The sequence below is a fragment of the Musca autumnalis genome, unplaced genomic scaffold (assembly GCF_047663935.1).
Source record: "Musca autumnalis isolate F117 unplaced genomic scaffold, ASM4766393v1 scaffold_1, whole genome shotgun sequence".
NCBI lineage: Eukaryota > Metazoa > Arthropoda > Insecta > Diptera > Muscidae > Musca > Musca autumnalis.
The window spans coordinates 194,025,041-194,043,814 of record NW_027411644.1 but is presented as its reverse complement, the minus strand read 5'-3'; the positions used below and the strand labels follow the sequence as shown (position 1 = coordinate 194,043,814).

Here is an 18,774-nt window from a genome sequence, read left to right as displayed (position 1 = left end):
AAAAATGTCCATAAGTGGCGCATTTTCCAAAATCGGGAAGAGTTAGTTTCCTAAGTTTCAATATGTTTACTATAGAATCCCGAACAGAAATTGACAATCGGTGACGACAAAAAATTTGTGTTTTGGCCAGGAAAATCGATTCCTAAACCATTGTGTTACGCAATATTTCGTTTCCTCCAAATCCATCGATGTTTGTAGAAGAATCATTTGATCGAATGGATAAATTTTCTCAAGTTTTCTTATACATATGTCTGAGCCTCAGCATGATCTCCCGAAATTCCTTCAATGTCTACTACGATGTGCCCTTACTGACTGACGGCTCCTTACTACACACTTTTATTGTTCTACCATTTAATTTTGTACAAAAAATATTAGTTTGAAAAGGTGTGCAACGTTTTCCGATAGATGGATGGATGGATGGTCTCCGAGTACGGCGTCATACTATACCTTTAGACTGTCTATGGTACTTATCAGTGTGAATACTATAAAAGCCTTCCCGATAGACTCGTTGATCTAGAGGTTCCCGTTTCAAACCGTTTCAACATGTACTACATGAACAACTTCGCCAGCTCATGAAAAGGATCCTCTTGTCTCATGAGGCAGATTTGAGTATTTTTCGACTGCGTAGCGCTAACGCTTACCACCCTATTGCTTTAAAAGAGGTCAACAAGGTTTCTTTGTCATAACACCAGGTGCTATCGGCTAGCGACTTGAGGACCTTGTTTTTACTTCTGGTATTGTCGCAAACAGCAGTGGCCAGCGCGGACGACTTAAGCGAACGTTACACCCGATATCTTGGTTCCGTTTAAGACTCATTTCCACCGCACAAGTGGTGAACAGTGTACATATGTTCCCACATACGTATGTTCCCACAACGTCTCTGAAGGAACAAGGAAGACTTCTTTCATTTCAATGAGCGCACGTCGATTCATATTGGCTCAATGATATGGGAGAGTCCGAACAGCGTGTCTTACGGCACCACTTGCATAGAAGTTTTTGAGGGCTGAAATACTTAGGAAATGTAAGCCAACATTACGCTGAGGAGAGTTGCCATAGCCCAAAATTTTGATGTTGTGGTCAGGAATCGAATCGAACACCTTCTGAGTGCAAGACTGCCGTACTTATTTTACTTTGCCGATAGTGGTATTGCAAAATGCTTGCTCCGGATTCTTTTGGTCTGTGCTGGGACGGAGGATAATCCAGGAGCAATATGGACGTCCTCGGTTTGTCTATCACACTCATCACAGGGGTTGTTATGTGACTGAACTAGCAAAGAGAACTTCTATAGGGACTGAACAACTGAAGAATCTTTTATGGGCTACTGAACGAGTGAAGGAATTTTCTTTACTCGCCGGAACGAGTAAAGGAGTCTTCTATATGCGGCGGATCGAGTGAAGGACGTACTTGGATGGACGTGAGGCTGAACGAGTAATCAGCTTTTTATAGGCGAGTGAATTGTTATGTGAGTCTTCTGTCGGCGACTGAACTAGCGAAGGAAACTTCTTTATGTGACTGAAAACCTGATAGTATCTTATATATGCTGCTGAATAAATATTTTACAGGCGACTGAACGCGTGAAGGCGTTTTGTGTAGACGACTGCACCATCGATAAAGTCTTCAGTACAAAAGCGTCTTCTGTAGGGTACTAAAGGGATAAGGCGTCTTCTACAGGCGACTGAACGACTAAAGGAGTTTTTTTTTATAAACTACTGGACCAACGACGGAATGGGGGATGTAAGCCAGTGAACTAGGCGACAGAACGAGTAAGGCAGTCTTCTATAGGCAACTGAAGGACATCGAAGTAGATTTGCTTAACGTATACTTATGTATATCCCACCGATTAATAGCTGTACACCAGGTTATAGGCGCAACTTTAGCACGCTTTTGGAAGGTCATAACCGAGTGGTCTTAAGGAACTTTAATGCTTATTATGAGTTGTGTCATTCTGTCCTAGATAATGACCAATCATGGGAAAGCAAATTGGCATAGTTTCAGAGAGTTCACTAATAACCGCTTCAGAGATCTTCCAAATCACTGCTGCAGTCGTACGCTGTTAACCTGCTGGCCGAATACTTGAAGTGAAATCAAGGGGTCGATTATGGATAGCAACCCAACTCCAGTTGCGTTGCCTACAACAAATTTAGTAATATAATTGTCTATTTCTGCATTACAATTTATACTTTTTTTACAATTAAATTAGGAGGGAAGTTTTCAAAATGTCCATGGCAACAACTGCATGGATCAATCTACATTGCCGAACGTATTGAAGGCAGTTGTCCACTTGATAGAGGACAAATTGTGGCAAAATTGGATCGTTTCGAAGTTGACGGAGGAGGAAAAATGACAAAATAAAAATCATTTTTATTCAAAAACGAAATTCCCTGCACATTGGATTTGCACTCAATCTATCAATTAATATTTCAAACTGTTGTTTTGTCGTTATTTTCACCATATTTTTGATACACAAAATTAATTAATGATGCAAAGAATGAACAATTGTTAAGAAAATGTTTATTTGTCTTTCCATTTTACTTCTTGTATCTTCGAAAATGTTCACTGCAACTGAAATAGGTGGTTGCTGAAAAATAGCAGCTTCGTCAACTGATATTCGCAACTTCAGTTGAATGTTGCCATACATAAAGCAATTTTGGCAACGCCACTCAACGATAATTGATATCCATAATCGACCCGAAAATTGTCCAGCAGAAAGGCAGTACTAGTCAGGGGGCTCACACTGGGAGTTAATAGGTTGAAGAGTTGCAACATTGGAGTCGGAATAAGTGAATTATTTGCAATGGTTATGTCTCTCTCGAACTCTGGGAACAAGGAACATAGGAACGAACGAAGAGGTAAGCAAGTTTTATTAAGCGACAATTTGCTTAGTACCCCGAGCGTGACAGCGTGAAGGGAAGGGTACTACGTGGCTGGACGAAGAGATGATTACTGCGTTTCATCTTTTTCTTCCTATCGAGGAATGGGTGATAATATTGTAAATGTCATTAGATTTGAAATGCCAAATTATTTATGGTATTGGGCCCTGACGGAATCTCCATTGCAATGCTGAAATATCTGAATGAGCCAAGAGTTAAGAATCTCACCAATGTTTCTAACCTGTCCAATTGGTCCAGCTACTGGTGAATTGTATGGACCTGGTTCGCTTTTGTCGACCACACATGAGGCTTAACTCTTCCCCAGCGCAAAAAATAACTATTCAGTTGCCGATCATCATCATGGGTTCAGTAAGTAGCACAGCACTACAATAGCGCTGCACGCAATCTTCCCATAAATTAGTGTAGGACTCAAAGCCTTTGATGTGGACAAGCACTCTACGCAGTTTGAAGTCATCGAGTAGACTAAACTCCGTCCAAGTGTAAAACGTTAAATCGTCAACTATATGTGTGCCATTCGAGGAATTCGGGAATAAAAAGCCGAAGCCCCGTAGAGTGAAACAGGTAGTTCCGCGAGGTGGAGAGATATCTCCGGTACTCTTTAACTTTTACGTTTTTGTATCCCTCCCCCTCCAGAGCATTGAATCGTTACGCGGTGTACGATAATCTTGAGGCCGGATATCAACCCCAATCTCATTTGTGAAAGGTTAAAATTCTATTTGGTCGATCTTATCACCTTTTTCCACCATGCGTCTTTTGGGCTGCCTAGATGAGCAATGAGCTGAATGCCCTGGTCTGTGGTAATAGAATTTCGATTACTATATACCCTAAGCTTCTGCGGTCAGATTCAACAGTATGCTCAAGTCGTCTGCGCATTCCACATCACACAAAGCAACCTTGTTGACGTGTTTTTGTAACACAATAAATCGGTCTGTTGTAACATATGCGTTGCCAGTGTGCTCCGCAATTATAAGTGCAAAGCGATGGAAAAATATTCAACCATGTAGGGAGCCATCGAGGAGCAGGGCACACACCCCTTCTCTGGCTTTTGGCAATAAGCAAAATTCTAATGTTTTTGTACTACTGATAAAGGACCTCTCAGGCTGCTCTGCATCACCAGCCCTCGATATCTCGGCCTAGTTTCAAGTTGTGAAGACAGCTTTTAGGCTACGAGAGTTAAGAAAATTACGAAGGTCTTTGGACATGCGAAGGTTCACACATAATTGATTGTCTGCTTGAATCTGGCGACAGTAATCGGACAAGCGATTATATACCCACCTCTTTCAGGTTTGAATCACCGTCAGTAGTTATTCCAAGCAGATGTATATGGACTGAAGATAATTTTCCTCTGACAATATAAACAGATCGATCCAAGATGGAAGAAGGTACTGGCATCGGTGTCTATTGCGAAAATCCATTAATGGAACACTCAAATAAGCTTAACAATAACTGCGGCATCTTTCAAGTATAGATTATTGCTATCAGGAAGGTAGCAGAGTTGGTTAAGGGACTAGTCTCACAGGATCCATGACAACATATGTCAGTAGTCAGGCGGAACTTAAGACTCTCAAGTCAGGGACCACAAACTCGCGAGCCGTTCTTGATGGAAGAAAGGCTCTGTATGATATATGAAATATTATTAAATTTTTCTGGGTTCCAGGTCATAGTAATATAATGGAAACGAATTAGCAAATGAACTAGCTCAGGGAGGCTCTAGGTTGATCGATTTACCAAGTGATGAATCAGATGTGCTAAGACATCTCTCACTCGATATGTAAGGAATGAAGATCACTGTGGGACTTATTACCTACTACATCGGCAAACTTTATGGAAAGTGTATGTAGTATAATATCCAGAACCTTTCCCTTTTCTTACTCGCTAAGTTATGCATGAAGGTCACTATGGGACATATTACGTGTCATTGTAGGGTCATTTATCTCCATCTTCAAGATGGGATGAAGTTGCGAATTTTACCGACAATTGTCGGTAACTCAAAAAATGAGTTAGAGAATCGTACTACTGATGTAGATATGATAAAATGGCAAGACTTTGTTCATCCTTCACCTCCAATATAGCTGATGAATCTTTAAGTTCTGATTATTTTATTATTTTCTTTGGAGAACAAAATGTTAAACTCAAAAGTTTAAACAAAAAATATCAAAAAAATCTTCTGACTCCAGACAATAAAAATAAAATAAACAACATTTTAAATTATACGAAATAATTTCGGTATATTTGCATATATGTAAGAAAAAAATAATTAAACAAAAAAGTTTTCAAACATGTATTGATATAATAATATAGCAATATAAAATAAATACAACTCTGCATACACACATGGCAAACTTAAAAATAAAAGAAAAAAATATTCAGCTCTCAAAACAGAAGAAGAAAATTATAAAAAAAAATAAATAAATGACCCAGAAAAAAGAATAATGTGAACAAATAATAAACAGCAGGAAAAAAATAATAGAAAAAATATTATTAAAAAATAAACACAATATTCTCTATATGTAAATGTATAAACAAAAAATAAATAAATAACAACAATAATACTAATAATTTCCATGTAAATAATTTACAAATAAACACATTCGAGACATTTGAGTGAGACTCAAGGACAATGAGGAAAATTTGCCAATTTTTTTTAGATAAAATTTCAAACAAAAAAATGCAATTTTCCAAATAAATTAAACAAAACGAAATTTCAATTCTAAATGATGAGACATTTTTAAGCTAAATTATTTAGAAATAATCTCAGGTATTTCCAAAAACTAGCAAAGAATTTTTGTTAATTATACAAGTAATTATGACAAGCAAAACATTTTAAACAAGAAGAAGAAAAATACAGGTAAGGGTAGAAAAGGCAAAAGTCTCATTGAATCTTTGCCTTTTAACCCCAATTCACTTAAACTTAAAGCTCAACTTCTATCAACTCTATAAGACTAGAGCTTAAAATTTCCATATATTGAAATTTAAAAATTCGAACGAAAAACAAATGCGATCCATTAAAAAACTCTTTATCTCTCCACCATCTCTCGGTTAAACAAAATGATGCTGATATGTTTTATAAATATAATAATGATAATGAGTTGTTTTTTTCTTTGGGTGAGTGAAATGTTTGATTCCTTTGTAAGGATAAAATGTAGAAAACCTAAACAAGTCTCTCTCTGTAAGACTTTGGTAATCTCTTTGTGTGTATATACAACAAAAAGAATAGTAAAAATAAGGCTACTCAATAATAATAAAATGAGCGACCGTCTCCATTATTTTCAACTTTAAAATAAGCAACACTTTCCTTCATAATTATCATCTCAAGTTTGGAGATGTTTCGCAGCTTTTAAAATTAAACGAGAGTGATTTCTCTAAAAATGAAAAGCATTCAGAGCAGGAATTTGCTGTTGCTGCTGCTGTGGAGAATGAGTTGATTGTTGTTGTTGCGACAATTGAAATCCACCTGGTGATGTTTGTTGTTGCTGGCGACGATGGTTATGCTGCTGCTGCTGAACTGCATTGAGAGACTCTTGGGCCTGCGTTGGAGCTACAATTGGCTGTGGTGTCTGACGACAATTCAATACTGGGCGGGCATTTATCGATGACAATGACGGGGTAGATGCATTAGAGGCAATTGATGCCGTCGATGTGGCCGGTCCAATGCCAACCAATGTTTGCGACTTTGAATTTCTGCTCAATGGCTTGTGATATTTGACGAGATCGGTTGAATGTTGCCATTCCCAACAGGAACGACAAAAGTATCTGAAAGGAGGACGAAATATATGTTTAAAATATTTTGTATTTTGTTGAGTTGATAGGATTTTAAAAAATATTTTTTGTTTTGAAAATATTTTGCATTTTTTGGAAAATATTTGTATAATTTTTGAAAAATATTTTTTATTTTTTTTTAAAGTATTTTAAATATTTTTTAATTTTTTGAAATTTATTTTAAAAATATTTTTAATATTCTTGGAAAATACTTTTTTTAATTTTTCTAAAACTTTTTTTAAAAATATTATTTATGGATAATATTTTTCAATTTTTTTTAAAAATATTTTTTAATTTTTTGAAATTTATTTTAAAAACTTTTCTATGGTCTGTTTTTCTAAGACGATCCGTATTAAATTCGTTCGAATTACTACCAAACTACTGTCATTGTGGAAAATTTTTGTTTGTTTGAAAACAAAAATGAATAAAGCATTTTTTTAATTTTTTAAAAATATTTTGAATTTTTTTTGGAAAATATTTGTATAATTTTTTGAAAAATATTTTATATTTTTTTAAATTATTTTTATAATTTTTTAATTTTTTTAAATTAATTTTTAAAACTAATCTTTTGAAAAATAGATTTTTAATTTTCTTGGGAAATATATTTTTAATTTTGCTAAAATTTATTTTAAAAATATATTTATGGAAAATATTTTTTAATTTTTTGAAATTTATTTTTAATAAATTTTTTTGAAAACGAATTTAAATTCAAATTGTCTTAGGAAACAGACTATAAGTTTTCTAAGACGATTCGAATTTAAATTCGAATTGCATTTTTCAAAAAAACAAAAGTTTGGTAGTAGTTCGAACGAATTGGAATTCGAATCGTCTTAGTGTAACAGACCCTAAATGTTTTTAAGAAAATATTTAAATTTAAAACATAGTTTTTTGAAAAATATTTCTTAATTCTTTTAAAAAGTTATTTTATTTATTTTTTTAAGAATTTGTTAATTTTGTAGTAAAATAAAATTCATGCTTTTTATTTTCAAATAAAATCCACGCCTGTTGAGAGTTATTAAATATTTTTAAATAAATTCTCGCCTTTTAAGAGTTTACATTTTTTGGAAAAATATTTTTTAATTTTGTTTTTTTTTTTTGAAAAATATTTTTTTATTTTTTTTAATAATATTGTTTATTTTTTTAAAATTTTTAATTTTTTTAAAATATGTTTTTTAATTTTTTGAAAAACATTTTTAACTTTTTTTCAATATATTTTTTAATTTTTTCAAAAAAATTGAAAAATATTTTTAAATCAAAACCGCACTTTTTGAGAAATAATTAAAAAAATCCACCCTTTTGGAGAAAAAATTTAAAAAATCCACTTTGAAAAATAATTTTTAAAATAATCCAAATTTAAAAATATTTTTAAAAACAATCCACGCTTGTGGAGAGATTGAATAGTGATTTTTAAAAAACATCCAGGCTTTGAAAAATAATTTAAAAAACTTGCTTGTGGAGAGTTTGAAAAATATTTTTTAAAACACAATCCACGCATGTGGAGAGTTTGAAAAGTAATTTTTAAAAAATCTAAGCTTGTGGAGATTTGAACAAATCATTTTTTTTAAAAAAAATAGAAGGTTGTGGAGAGTTTGAAAAGTAATTTTTAAGAAATTCCGCCCTGTGAAGATTTTGTCGAGAATTTGAAAAATATTTTTAGAATATCCACGCTTGTCGCGAATTTGAAAAACATTGCGGAGAGAGTTTGAAAAATTCACTGTTGTAGGGAGTTATTATATTGTTAAATATATTGTTAAATGTATGCTTGTGGAAAGTTTAAAAAATATTTTATACAAATACACGCTTGTGGAGAGTTTGAAAAATATTTTTTGTATTAAAAAAACTCCACGCTTGTGGAGAGTTACAAACATTTTTTAGTAATAAAAAATCCACACTTTTGGATGTAGTTCAAAATATTTTTTAAATTTAAAAAACTCCAGGCTTGTGGAGATTTTGAAAACTATTTTTTAAAAAAATCCACACTTGAGAGTTGCTTTAAAAAATAATTTTTTATTTATTAATTAATTAAACATTTTTAACTTTTTTTAATATATTTTTTAATTTTTTTGAAACATATTTTTTATTTTTTATTTTTTTTTTTTAATATCTTTAAATAAAATAATTAAAAAAAATCAGGCTATATTTTGATTTTTTGTTTAAATTCCACTCTTTTGGTGAGTTTAAAAAATTATTTAAAAAATCCATTCTCTTTGAAAAATATTTTTAAAATATCCACGGTTGTCGAGAATTTGAAAACTACTTTTAAAATATCCACGCTTGTCGAGAATTTGAAAAATATTTTTAAAATATCCACGATTGTCGAGAATTTGAAAAATATTTTTAAAATATCCACGCTTGTCGAGAATTTGAATAATATTTTTAAAATACCCACGTTTGTAGAGAATTTTAAAATATTTTTTAAAATATCCACTCTTGTCGTGAGTTAGAAAAATAGTTTTAAAATATCCAAGCTTGTGGAGAGTTTGAAAAATATTTTTAAAAAATCCACGCTTGTGTAAAGTTTGAAAAATATTTTTCAAAAATATCCACGCTTATCGAGAATTTGAAAAATATTTTTAAAATATCCACGCTTGTCCAGAATTTGAAAAATATTTTTAAAATATCCAAGCATGTCGAGAATTTGAAAAATATTATAAAAATATCCACGGTTGTCGAGAATTTGAAAAATATTTTTTGAAATATCCACGCTTGTCGAGAATTTGAAAAATATTTTTAAAATATCCACGCTTGTCGAAAATTTGAAAAATATTTTTAAAATATCCACGCTTATCGAGAATTTGAAAAATATTTTTTGAAATATCCACGCTTGTCGAGAATTTGAAAAATATTTTTAAAATATCCACGCTTGTCGAGAATTTGAAAAATATTTTTTGAAATATCCACGCTTGTCGAGAGTTTAAAAAATATTTTTAAAATATCCACGCTTGTCGAGAATTTGAAAAATGTTTTTTGAAATATCCACGCTTGTCGCGAATTTGAAAAATATTTTTAAAATATCCACGCTTGTCGAGAATTTGAAAAATATTTTTAAAATATCCACGCTTGTCGACAATTTGAGAAATATTTTTAAAATATCCACGCTTGTCGAGAATTTGAAAAATATTTTTTAAAATATCCACGCTTGTCGAGAATTTGAAAAATATTTTTAAAATATCCACGCTTGTCGAGAATTTGAAAAATATTTTTAAAATTTCCACAATTGTCAAGAATTTTAAAAATATTTTTAAAATATCCACTTTTGTCGAGAATTTGAAAAATATTTTTAAAATATCCACGCTTGTCGAGAATTTGAAAAATATTTTTAAAATATCCACGCTTGTCGAGAATTTGAAAAATATTTTTTAAAATATCCACGCTTGTCGAGAATTTTAAAAATATTTTTAAAATATCCACGCTTGTCGAGAATTTGAAAAATATTTTTAAAATTTCCACAATTGTCAAGAATTTTAAAAATATTTTTAAAATATCCACGCTTGTCGAGAATTTGATAAATAGTTTTAAAATATCCACTTTTGTCGAGAATTTGAAAAATATTTTTAAAATATCCACGCTTGTCGAGAATTTGAAAAATATTTTTAAAATATCCACGCTTGTCGAGAATTTGATAAATAGTTTTAAAATATCCACTTTTGTCGAGAATTTGAAAAATATTTTTAAAATATCCACGCTTGTCGAGAATTTGAAAAATATTTTTAAAATATCCACGCTTGTCGACAATTTGAGAAATATTTTTAAAATATCCACGCTTGTCGACAATTTGAGAAATATTTTTAAAATATCCACGCTTGTCGAGAATTTGAAAAATATTTTTTAAAATATCCACGCTTGTCGAGAATTTGAAAAATATTTTTAAAATATCCACGCTTGTCGAGAATTTGAAAAATATTTTTAAAATATCCACGCTTGTCGAGAATTTGAAAAATATTTTTTAAAATATCCACGCTTGTCGAGAATTTGAAAAATATTTTTAAAATATCCACGCTTGTCGAGAATTTGATAAATAGTTTTAAAATATCCACATTTGTCGAGAATTTGATAAATAGTTTTAAAATATCCACTTTTGTCGAGAATTTGAAAAATATTTTTAAAATATCCACGCTTGTCGACAATTTGAGAAATATTTTTAAAATATCCACGCTTGTCGAGAGTTTAAAAAATATTTTTAAAATATACACGCTTGTCGAGAATTTGAAAAATATTTTTTGAAATATCCACGCTTGTCGAGAATTTGAAAAATATTTTTAAAATATCCACGCTTGTCGAGAATTTGAAAAATATTTTTTTAAATATCCACGCTTGTCGAGAATTTGAAAAATATTTTTAAAATATCCACGCTTGTCGAGAATTTGAAAAATATTTTTAAAATTTCCACAATTATCAAGAATTTTAAAAATATTTTTTTAAAATATCCACGCTTGTCGAGAATTTGAAAAATATTTTTAAAATATCCACGCTTGTCGAGAATTTGATAAATAGTTTTAAAATATCCACTTTTGTCGAGAATTTGATAAATAGTTTTAAAATATCCACTTTTGTCGAGAATTTGAAAAATATTTTTAAAATATCCACGCTTGTCGACAATTTGAGAAATATTTTTAAAATATCCACGCTTGTCGAGAGTTTAAAAAATATTTTTAAAATATCCACGCTTGTCGAGAATTTGAAAAATATTTTCAAAATATCCACGCTTGTCGAGAATTTGAAAAATATTTTTTGAAATATCCACGCTTGTCGAGAGTTTAAAAAATATTTTTAAAATATCCACGCTTGTCGAGAATTTGAAAAATGTTTTTTGAAATATCCACGCTTGTCGAGAATTTGAAAAATATTTTTAAAATATCCACGCTTGTCGAGAATTTGAAAAATATTTTTAAAATATCCACGCTTGTCGACAATTTGAGAAATATTTTTAAAATATCCACGCTTGTCGAGAATTTGAAAAATATTTTTTAAAATATCCACGCTTGTCGAGAATTTGAAAAATATTTTTAAAATATCCACGCTTGTCGAGAATTTGAAAAATATTTTTAAAATTTCCACAATTGTCAAGAATTTTAAAAATATTTTTAAAATATCCACGCTTGTCGAGAATTTGATAAATAGTTTTAAAATATCCACTTTTGTCGAGAATTTGATAAATAGTTTTAAAATATCCACTTTTGTCGAGAATTTGAAAAATATTTTTAAAATATCCACGCTTGTCGAGAATTTGAAAAATATTTTTAAAATATCCACGCTTGTCGAGAATTTGAAAAATATTTTTAAAATATCCACGCTTGTCGACAATTTGAGAAATATTTTTAAAATATCCACGCTTGTCGAGAATTTGAAAAATATTTTTTAAAATATCCACGCTTGTCGAGAATTTGAAAAATATTTTTAAAATATCCACGCTTGTCGAGAATTTGAAAAATATTTTTAAAATTTCCACAATTGTCAAGAATTTTAAAAATATTTTTTAAAATATCCACGCTTGTCGAGAATTTGAAAAATATTTTTAAAATATCCACGCTTGTCGAGAATTTGATAAATAGTTTTAAAATATCCACATTTGTCGAGAACTTGATAAATAGTTATAAAATATCCACTTTTGTCTAGAATTTGAAAAATATTTTTAAAATATCCACGCTTGTCGACAATTTGAGAAATATTTTTAAAATATCCACGCTTGTCGAGAATTTGAAAAATATTTTTAAAATTTCCACAATTGTCAAGAATTTTAAAAATATTTTTTAAAATATCCACGCTTGTCGAGAATTTGAAAAATATTTTTAAAATATCCACGCTTGTCGAGAATTTGATAAATAGTTTTAAAATATCCACTTTTGTCGAGAATTTGATAAATAGTTTTAAAATATCCACTTTTGTCGAGAATTTGAAAAATATTTTTAAAATATCCACGCTTGTCGAGAATTTGATAAATAGTTTTAAAATATCCACTTTTGTCGAGAATTTGATAAATAGTTTTAAAATATCCACTTTTGTCGAGAATTTGAAAAATATTTTTAAAATATCCACGCTTGTCGAGAATTTGAAAAATATTTTTAAAATATCCACGCTTGTCGACAATTTGAGAAATATTTTTAAAATATCCACGCTTGTCGAGAATTTGAAAAATATTTTTAAAATATCCACGCTTGTCGAGAATTTGAAAAATATTTTTAAAATATCCACGCTTGTCGACAATTTGAAAAATATTTTTAAAATATCCACGCTTGTCGAGAATTTGAAAAATATTTTTTAAAATATCCACGCTTGTCGAGAATTTGAAAAATATTTTTAAAATATCCACGCTTGTCGAGAATTTGAAAAATATTTTTAAAATATCCACGCTTGTCGAGAATTTGAAAAATATTTTTTAAAATATCCACGCTTGTCGAGAATTTGAAAAATATTTTTAAAATATCCACGCTTGTCGAGAATTTGATAAATAGTTTTAAAATATCCACATTTGTCGAGAACTTGATAAATAGTTATAAAATATCCACTTTTGTCTAGAATTTGAAAAATATTTTTAAAATATCCACGCTTGTCGACAATTTGAGAAATATTTTTAAAATATCCACGCTTGTCGAGAGTTTAAAAAATATTTTTAAAATATACACGCTTGTCGAGAATTTGAAAAATATTTTTTGAAATATACACGCTTGTCGAGAATTTGAAAAATATTTTTAAAATATCCACGCTTGTCGAGAATTTGAAAAATATTTTTTAAAATATCCACGCTTGTCGAGAATTTGAAAAATATTTTTAAAATATCCACGCTTGTCGAGAATTTGAAAAATATTTTTAAAATTTCCACAATTGTCAAGAATTTTAAAAATATTTTTTAAAATATCCACGCTTGTCGAGAATTTGAAAAATATTATTTTGATAAATAGTTTTAAAATATCCACTTTTGTCGAGAATTTGATAAATAGTTTTAAAATATCCACTTTTGTCGAGAATTTGAAAAATATTTTTAAAATATCCACGCTTGTCGAGAATTTGATAAATAGTTTTAAAATATCCACTTTTGTCGAGAATTTGATAAATAGTTTTAAAATATCCACTTTTGTCGAGAATTTGAAAAATATTTTTAAAATATCCACGCTTGTCGAGAATTTGAAAAATATTTTTAAAATATCCACGCTTGTCGACAATTTGAGAAATATTTTTAAAATATCCACGCTTGTCGAGAATTTGAAAAATATTTTTAAAATATCCACGCTTGTCGAGAATTTGAAAAATATTTTTAAAATATCCACGCTTGTCGACAATTTGAGAAATATTTTTAAAATATCCACGCTTGTCGAGAATTTGAAAAATATTTTTTAAAATATCCACGCTTGTCGAGAATTTGAAAAATATTTTTAAAATATCCACGCTTGTCGAGAATTTGAAAAATATTTTTAAAATATCCACGCTTGTCGAGAATTTGAAAAATATTTTTTAAAATATCCACGCTTGTCGACAATTTGAGAAATATTTTTAAAATATCCACGCTTGTCGAGAATTTGAAAAATATTTTTTAAAATATCCACGCTTGTCGAGAATTTGAAAAATATTTTTAAAATATCCACGCTTGTCGAGAATTTGAAAAATATTTTTAAAATATCCACGCTTGTCGAGAATTTGAAAAATATTTTTTAAAATATCCACTTTTGTCGAGAATTTGAAAAATATTTTTAAAATATCCACGCTTGTCGACAATTTGAGAAATATTTTTAAAATATCCACGCTTGTCGAGAGTTTAAAAAATATTTTTAAAATATACACGCTTGTCGAGAATTTGAAAAATATTTTTTGAAATATCCACGCTTGTCGAGAATTTGAAAAATATTTTTAAAATATCCACGCTTGTCGAGAATTTGAAAAATATTTTTTAAAATATCCACGCTTGTCGAGAATTTGAAAAATATTTTTTGAAATATCCACGCTTGTCGAGAATTTGAAAAATATTTTTAAAATATCCACGCTTGTCGAGAATTTGAAAAATATTTTTTAAAATATCCACGCTTGTCGAGAATTTGAAAAATATTTTTAAAATATCCACGCTTGTCGAGAATTTGAAAAATATTTTTAAAATTTCCACAATTGTCAAGAATTTTAAAAATATTTTTTAAAATATCCACGCTTGTCGAGAATTTGAAAAATATTTTTAAAATATCCACGCTTGTCGAGAATTTGATAAATAGTTTTAAAATATCCATATTTGTCGAGAATTTGAAAAATATTTTTAAAATATCCACGCTTGTCGACAATTTGAGAAATATTTTTAAAATATCCACGCTTGTCGAGAGTTTAAAAAATATTTTTAAAATATCCACGCTTGTCGAGAATTTGAAAAATATTTTTAAAATATCCACGCTTGTCAAGAATTTGAAAAATATTTTTTGAAATATCCACGCTTGTCGAGAGTTTAAAAAATATTTTTAAAATATCCACGCTTGTCGAGAATTTGAAAAATGTTTTTTGAAATATCCACGCTTGTCGAGAATTTGAAAAATATTTTTAAAATATCCACGCTTGTCGAGAATTTGAAAAATATTTTTAAAATATCCACGCTTGTCGACAATTTGAGAAATATTTTTAAAATATCCACGCTTGTCGAGAATTTGAAAAATATTTTTTAAAATATCCACGCTTGTCGAGAATTTGAAAAATATTTTTAAAATATCCACGCTTGTCGAGAATTTGAAAAATATTTTTAAAATTTCCACAATTGTCAAGAATTTTAAAAATATTTTTAAAATATCCACGCTTGTCGAGAATTTGATAAATAGTTTTAAAATATCCACTTTTGTCGAGAATTTGAAAAATATTTTTAAAATATCCACGCTTGTCGAGAATTTGAAAAATATTTTTAAAATATCCACGCTTGTCGAGAATTTGAAAAATATTTTTAAAATATCCACGCTTGTCGAGAATTTGAAAAATATTTTTAAAATATCCACGCTTGTCGACAATTTGAGAAATATTTTTAAAATATCCACGCTTGTCGAGAATTTGAAAAATATTTTTTAAAATATCCACGCTTGTCGAGAATTTGAAAAATATTTTTAAAATATCCACGCTTGTCGAGAATTTGAAAAATATTTTTAAAATATCCACGCTTGTCGAGAATTTGAAAAATATTTTTTAAAATATCCACGCTTGTCGAGAATTTGAAAAATATTTTTAAAATATCCACGCTTGTCGAGAATTTGATAAATAGTTTTAAAATATCCATATTTGTCGAGAATTTGAAAAATATTTTTAAAATATCCACGCTTGTCGACAATTTGAGAAATATTTTTAAAATATCCACGCTTGTCGAGAGTTTAAAAAATATTTTTAAAATATCCACGCTTGTCGAGAATTTGAAAAATATTTTTAAAATATCCACGCTTGTCAAGAATTTGAAAAATATTTTTTGAAATATCCACGCTTGTCGAGAGTTTAAAAAATATTTTTAAAATATCCACGCTTGTCGAGAATTTGAAAAATGTTTTTTGAAATATCCACGCTTGTCGAGAATTTGAAAAATATTTTTAAAATATCCACGCTTGTCGAGAATTTGAAAAATATTTTTAAAATATCCACGCTTGTCGACAATTTGAGAAATATTTTTAAAATATCCACGCTTGTCGAGAATTTGAAAAATATTTTTTAAAATATCCACGCTTGTCGAGAATTTGAAAAATATTTTTAAAATATCCACGCTTGTCGAGAATTTGAAAAATATTTTTAAAATTTCCACAATTGTCAAGAATTTTAAAAATATTTTTAAAATATCCACGCTTGTCGAGAATTTGATAAATAGTTTTAAAATATCCACTTTTGTCGAGAATTTGAAAAATATTTTTAAAATATCCACGCTTGTCGAGAATTTGAAAAATATTTTTAAAATATCCACGCTTGTCGAGAATTTGAAAAATATTTTTTAAAATATCCACGCTTGTCGAGAATTTGAAAAATATTTTTAAAATATCCACGCTTGTCGAGAATTTGAAAAATATTTTTAAAATTTCCACAATTGTCAAGAATTTTAAAAATATTTTTAAAATATCCACGCTTGTCGAGAATTTGATAAATAGTTTTAAAATATCCACTTTTGTCGAGAATTTGAAAAATATTTTTAAAATATCCACGCTTGTCGAGAATTTGAAAAATATTTTTAAAATATCCACGCTTGTCGAGAATTTGAAAAATATTTTTAAAATATCCACGCTTGTCGACAATTTGAGAAATATTTTTAAAATATCCACGCTTGTCGAGAATTTGAAAAATATTTTTTAAAATATCCACGCTTGTCGAGAATTTGAAAAATATTTTTAAAATATCCACGCTTGTCGAGAATTTGAAAAATATTTTTCAAATTTCCACAATTGTCAAGAATTTTAAAAATATTTTTAAAATATCCACGCTTGTCGAGAATTTGATAAATAGTTTTAAAATATCCACTTTTGTCGAGAATTTGAAAAATATTTTTAAAATATCCACGCTTGTCGAGAATTTGAAAAATATTTTTAAAATATCCACGCTTGTCGAGAATTTGAAAAATATTTTTAAAATATCCACGCTTGTCGACAATTTGAGAAATATTTTTAAAATATCCACGCTTGTCGAGAATTTGAAAAATATTTTTTAAAATATCCACGCTTGTCGAGAATTTGAAAAATATTTTTAAAATATCCACGCTTGTCGAGAATTTGAAAAATATTTTTAAAATTTCCACAATTGTCAAGAATTTTAAAAATATTTTTAAAATATCCACGCTTGTCGAGAATTTGATAAATAGTTTTAAAATATCCACTTTTGTCGAGAATTTGAAAAATATTTTTAAAATATCCACGCTTGTCGAGAATTTGAAAAATATTTTTAAAATATCCACGCTTGTCGAGAATTTGAAAAACATTTTTAAAATATCCACGCTTGTCGACAATTTGAGAAATATTTTTAAAATATCCACGCTTGTCGAGAATTTGAAAAATATTTTTTAAAATATCCACGCTTGTCGAGAATTTGAAAAATATTTTTAAAATATCCACGCTTGTCGAGAATTTGAAAAATATTTTTAAAATTTCCACAATTGTCAAGAATTTTAAAAATATTTTATAAAATATCCACGCTTGTCGAGAATTTGAAAAATATTTTTAAAATATCCACGCTTGTCGAGAATTTGATAAATAGTTTTAAAATATCCACATTTGTCGAGAATTTGATAAATAGTTATAAAATATCCACTTTTGTCTAGAATTTGAAAAATATTTTTAAAATATCCACGCTTGTCGACAATTTGAGAAATATTTTTAAAATATCCACGCTTGTCGAGAGTTTAAAAAATATTTTTAAAATATACACGCTTGTCGAGAATTTGAAAAATATTTTTTGAAATATCCACGCTTGTCGAGAATTTGAAAAATATTTTTAAAATATCCACGCTTGTCGAGAATTTGAAAAATATTTTTTAAAATATCCACGCTTGTCGAGAATTTGAAAAATATTTTTAAAATATCCACGCTTGTCGAGAATTTGAAAAATATTTTTAAAATTTCCACAATTGTCAAGAATTTTAAAAATATTTTTTAAAATATCCACGCTTGTCGAGAATTTGAAAAATATTTTTAAAATATCCACGCTTGTCGAGAATTTGATAAATAGTTTTAAAATATCCACTTTTGGCGAGAATTTGATAAATAGTTTTAAAATATCCACTTTTGTCGAGAATTTGAAAAATATTTTTAAAATATCCACGCTTGTCGAGAATTTGATAAATAGTTTTAAAATATCCACTTTTGTCGAGAATTTGATAAATAGTTTTAAAATATCCACTTTTGTCGAGAATTTGAAAAATATTTTTAAAATATCCACGCTTGTCGACAATTTGAGAAATATTTTTAAAATATCCACGCTTGTCGAGAGTTTAAAAAATATTTTTAAAATATCCACGCTTGTCGAGAGTTTAAAAAATATTTTTAAAATATCCACGCTTGTCGAGAATTTGAAAAATATTTTTAAAATATCCACGCTTGTCGAGAATTTGAAAAATATTTTTAAAATATCCACGCTTGTCGAGAATTTGAAAAATATTTTTAAAATATCCACGCTTGTCGACAATTTGAGAAATATTTTTAAAATATCC

The 18,774-nt window shown here is 28.7% G+C and overlaps 1 protein-coding gene across 3 annotated transcripts in view; it reads right to left on the bottom strand.

The window, feature by feature from the left end:
* Positions 1 to 5,092: 5,092 nt before the first annotated feature.
* The window catches only part of orb (polyadenylation element binding protein orb), a 280,777-nt gene continuing 267,095 nt past the window's right edge, over positions 5,093 to 18,774 (bottom strand). For all 3 annotated transcript variants that reach the window (XM_073959423.1, XM_073959425.1, XM_073959422.1), the window contains one exon: positions 5,093 to 6,644. In XM_073959423.1, the coding sequence (XP_073815524.1) occupies positions 6,254 to 6,644 (391 nt within the window). In that variant the 3' untranslated portion in view covers positions 5,093 to 6,253. The remainder of the gene's footprint in view (positions 6,645 to 18,774) is intronic.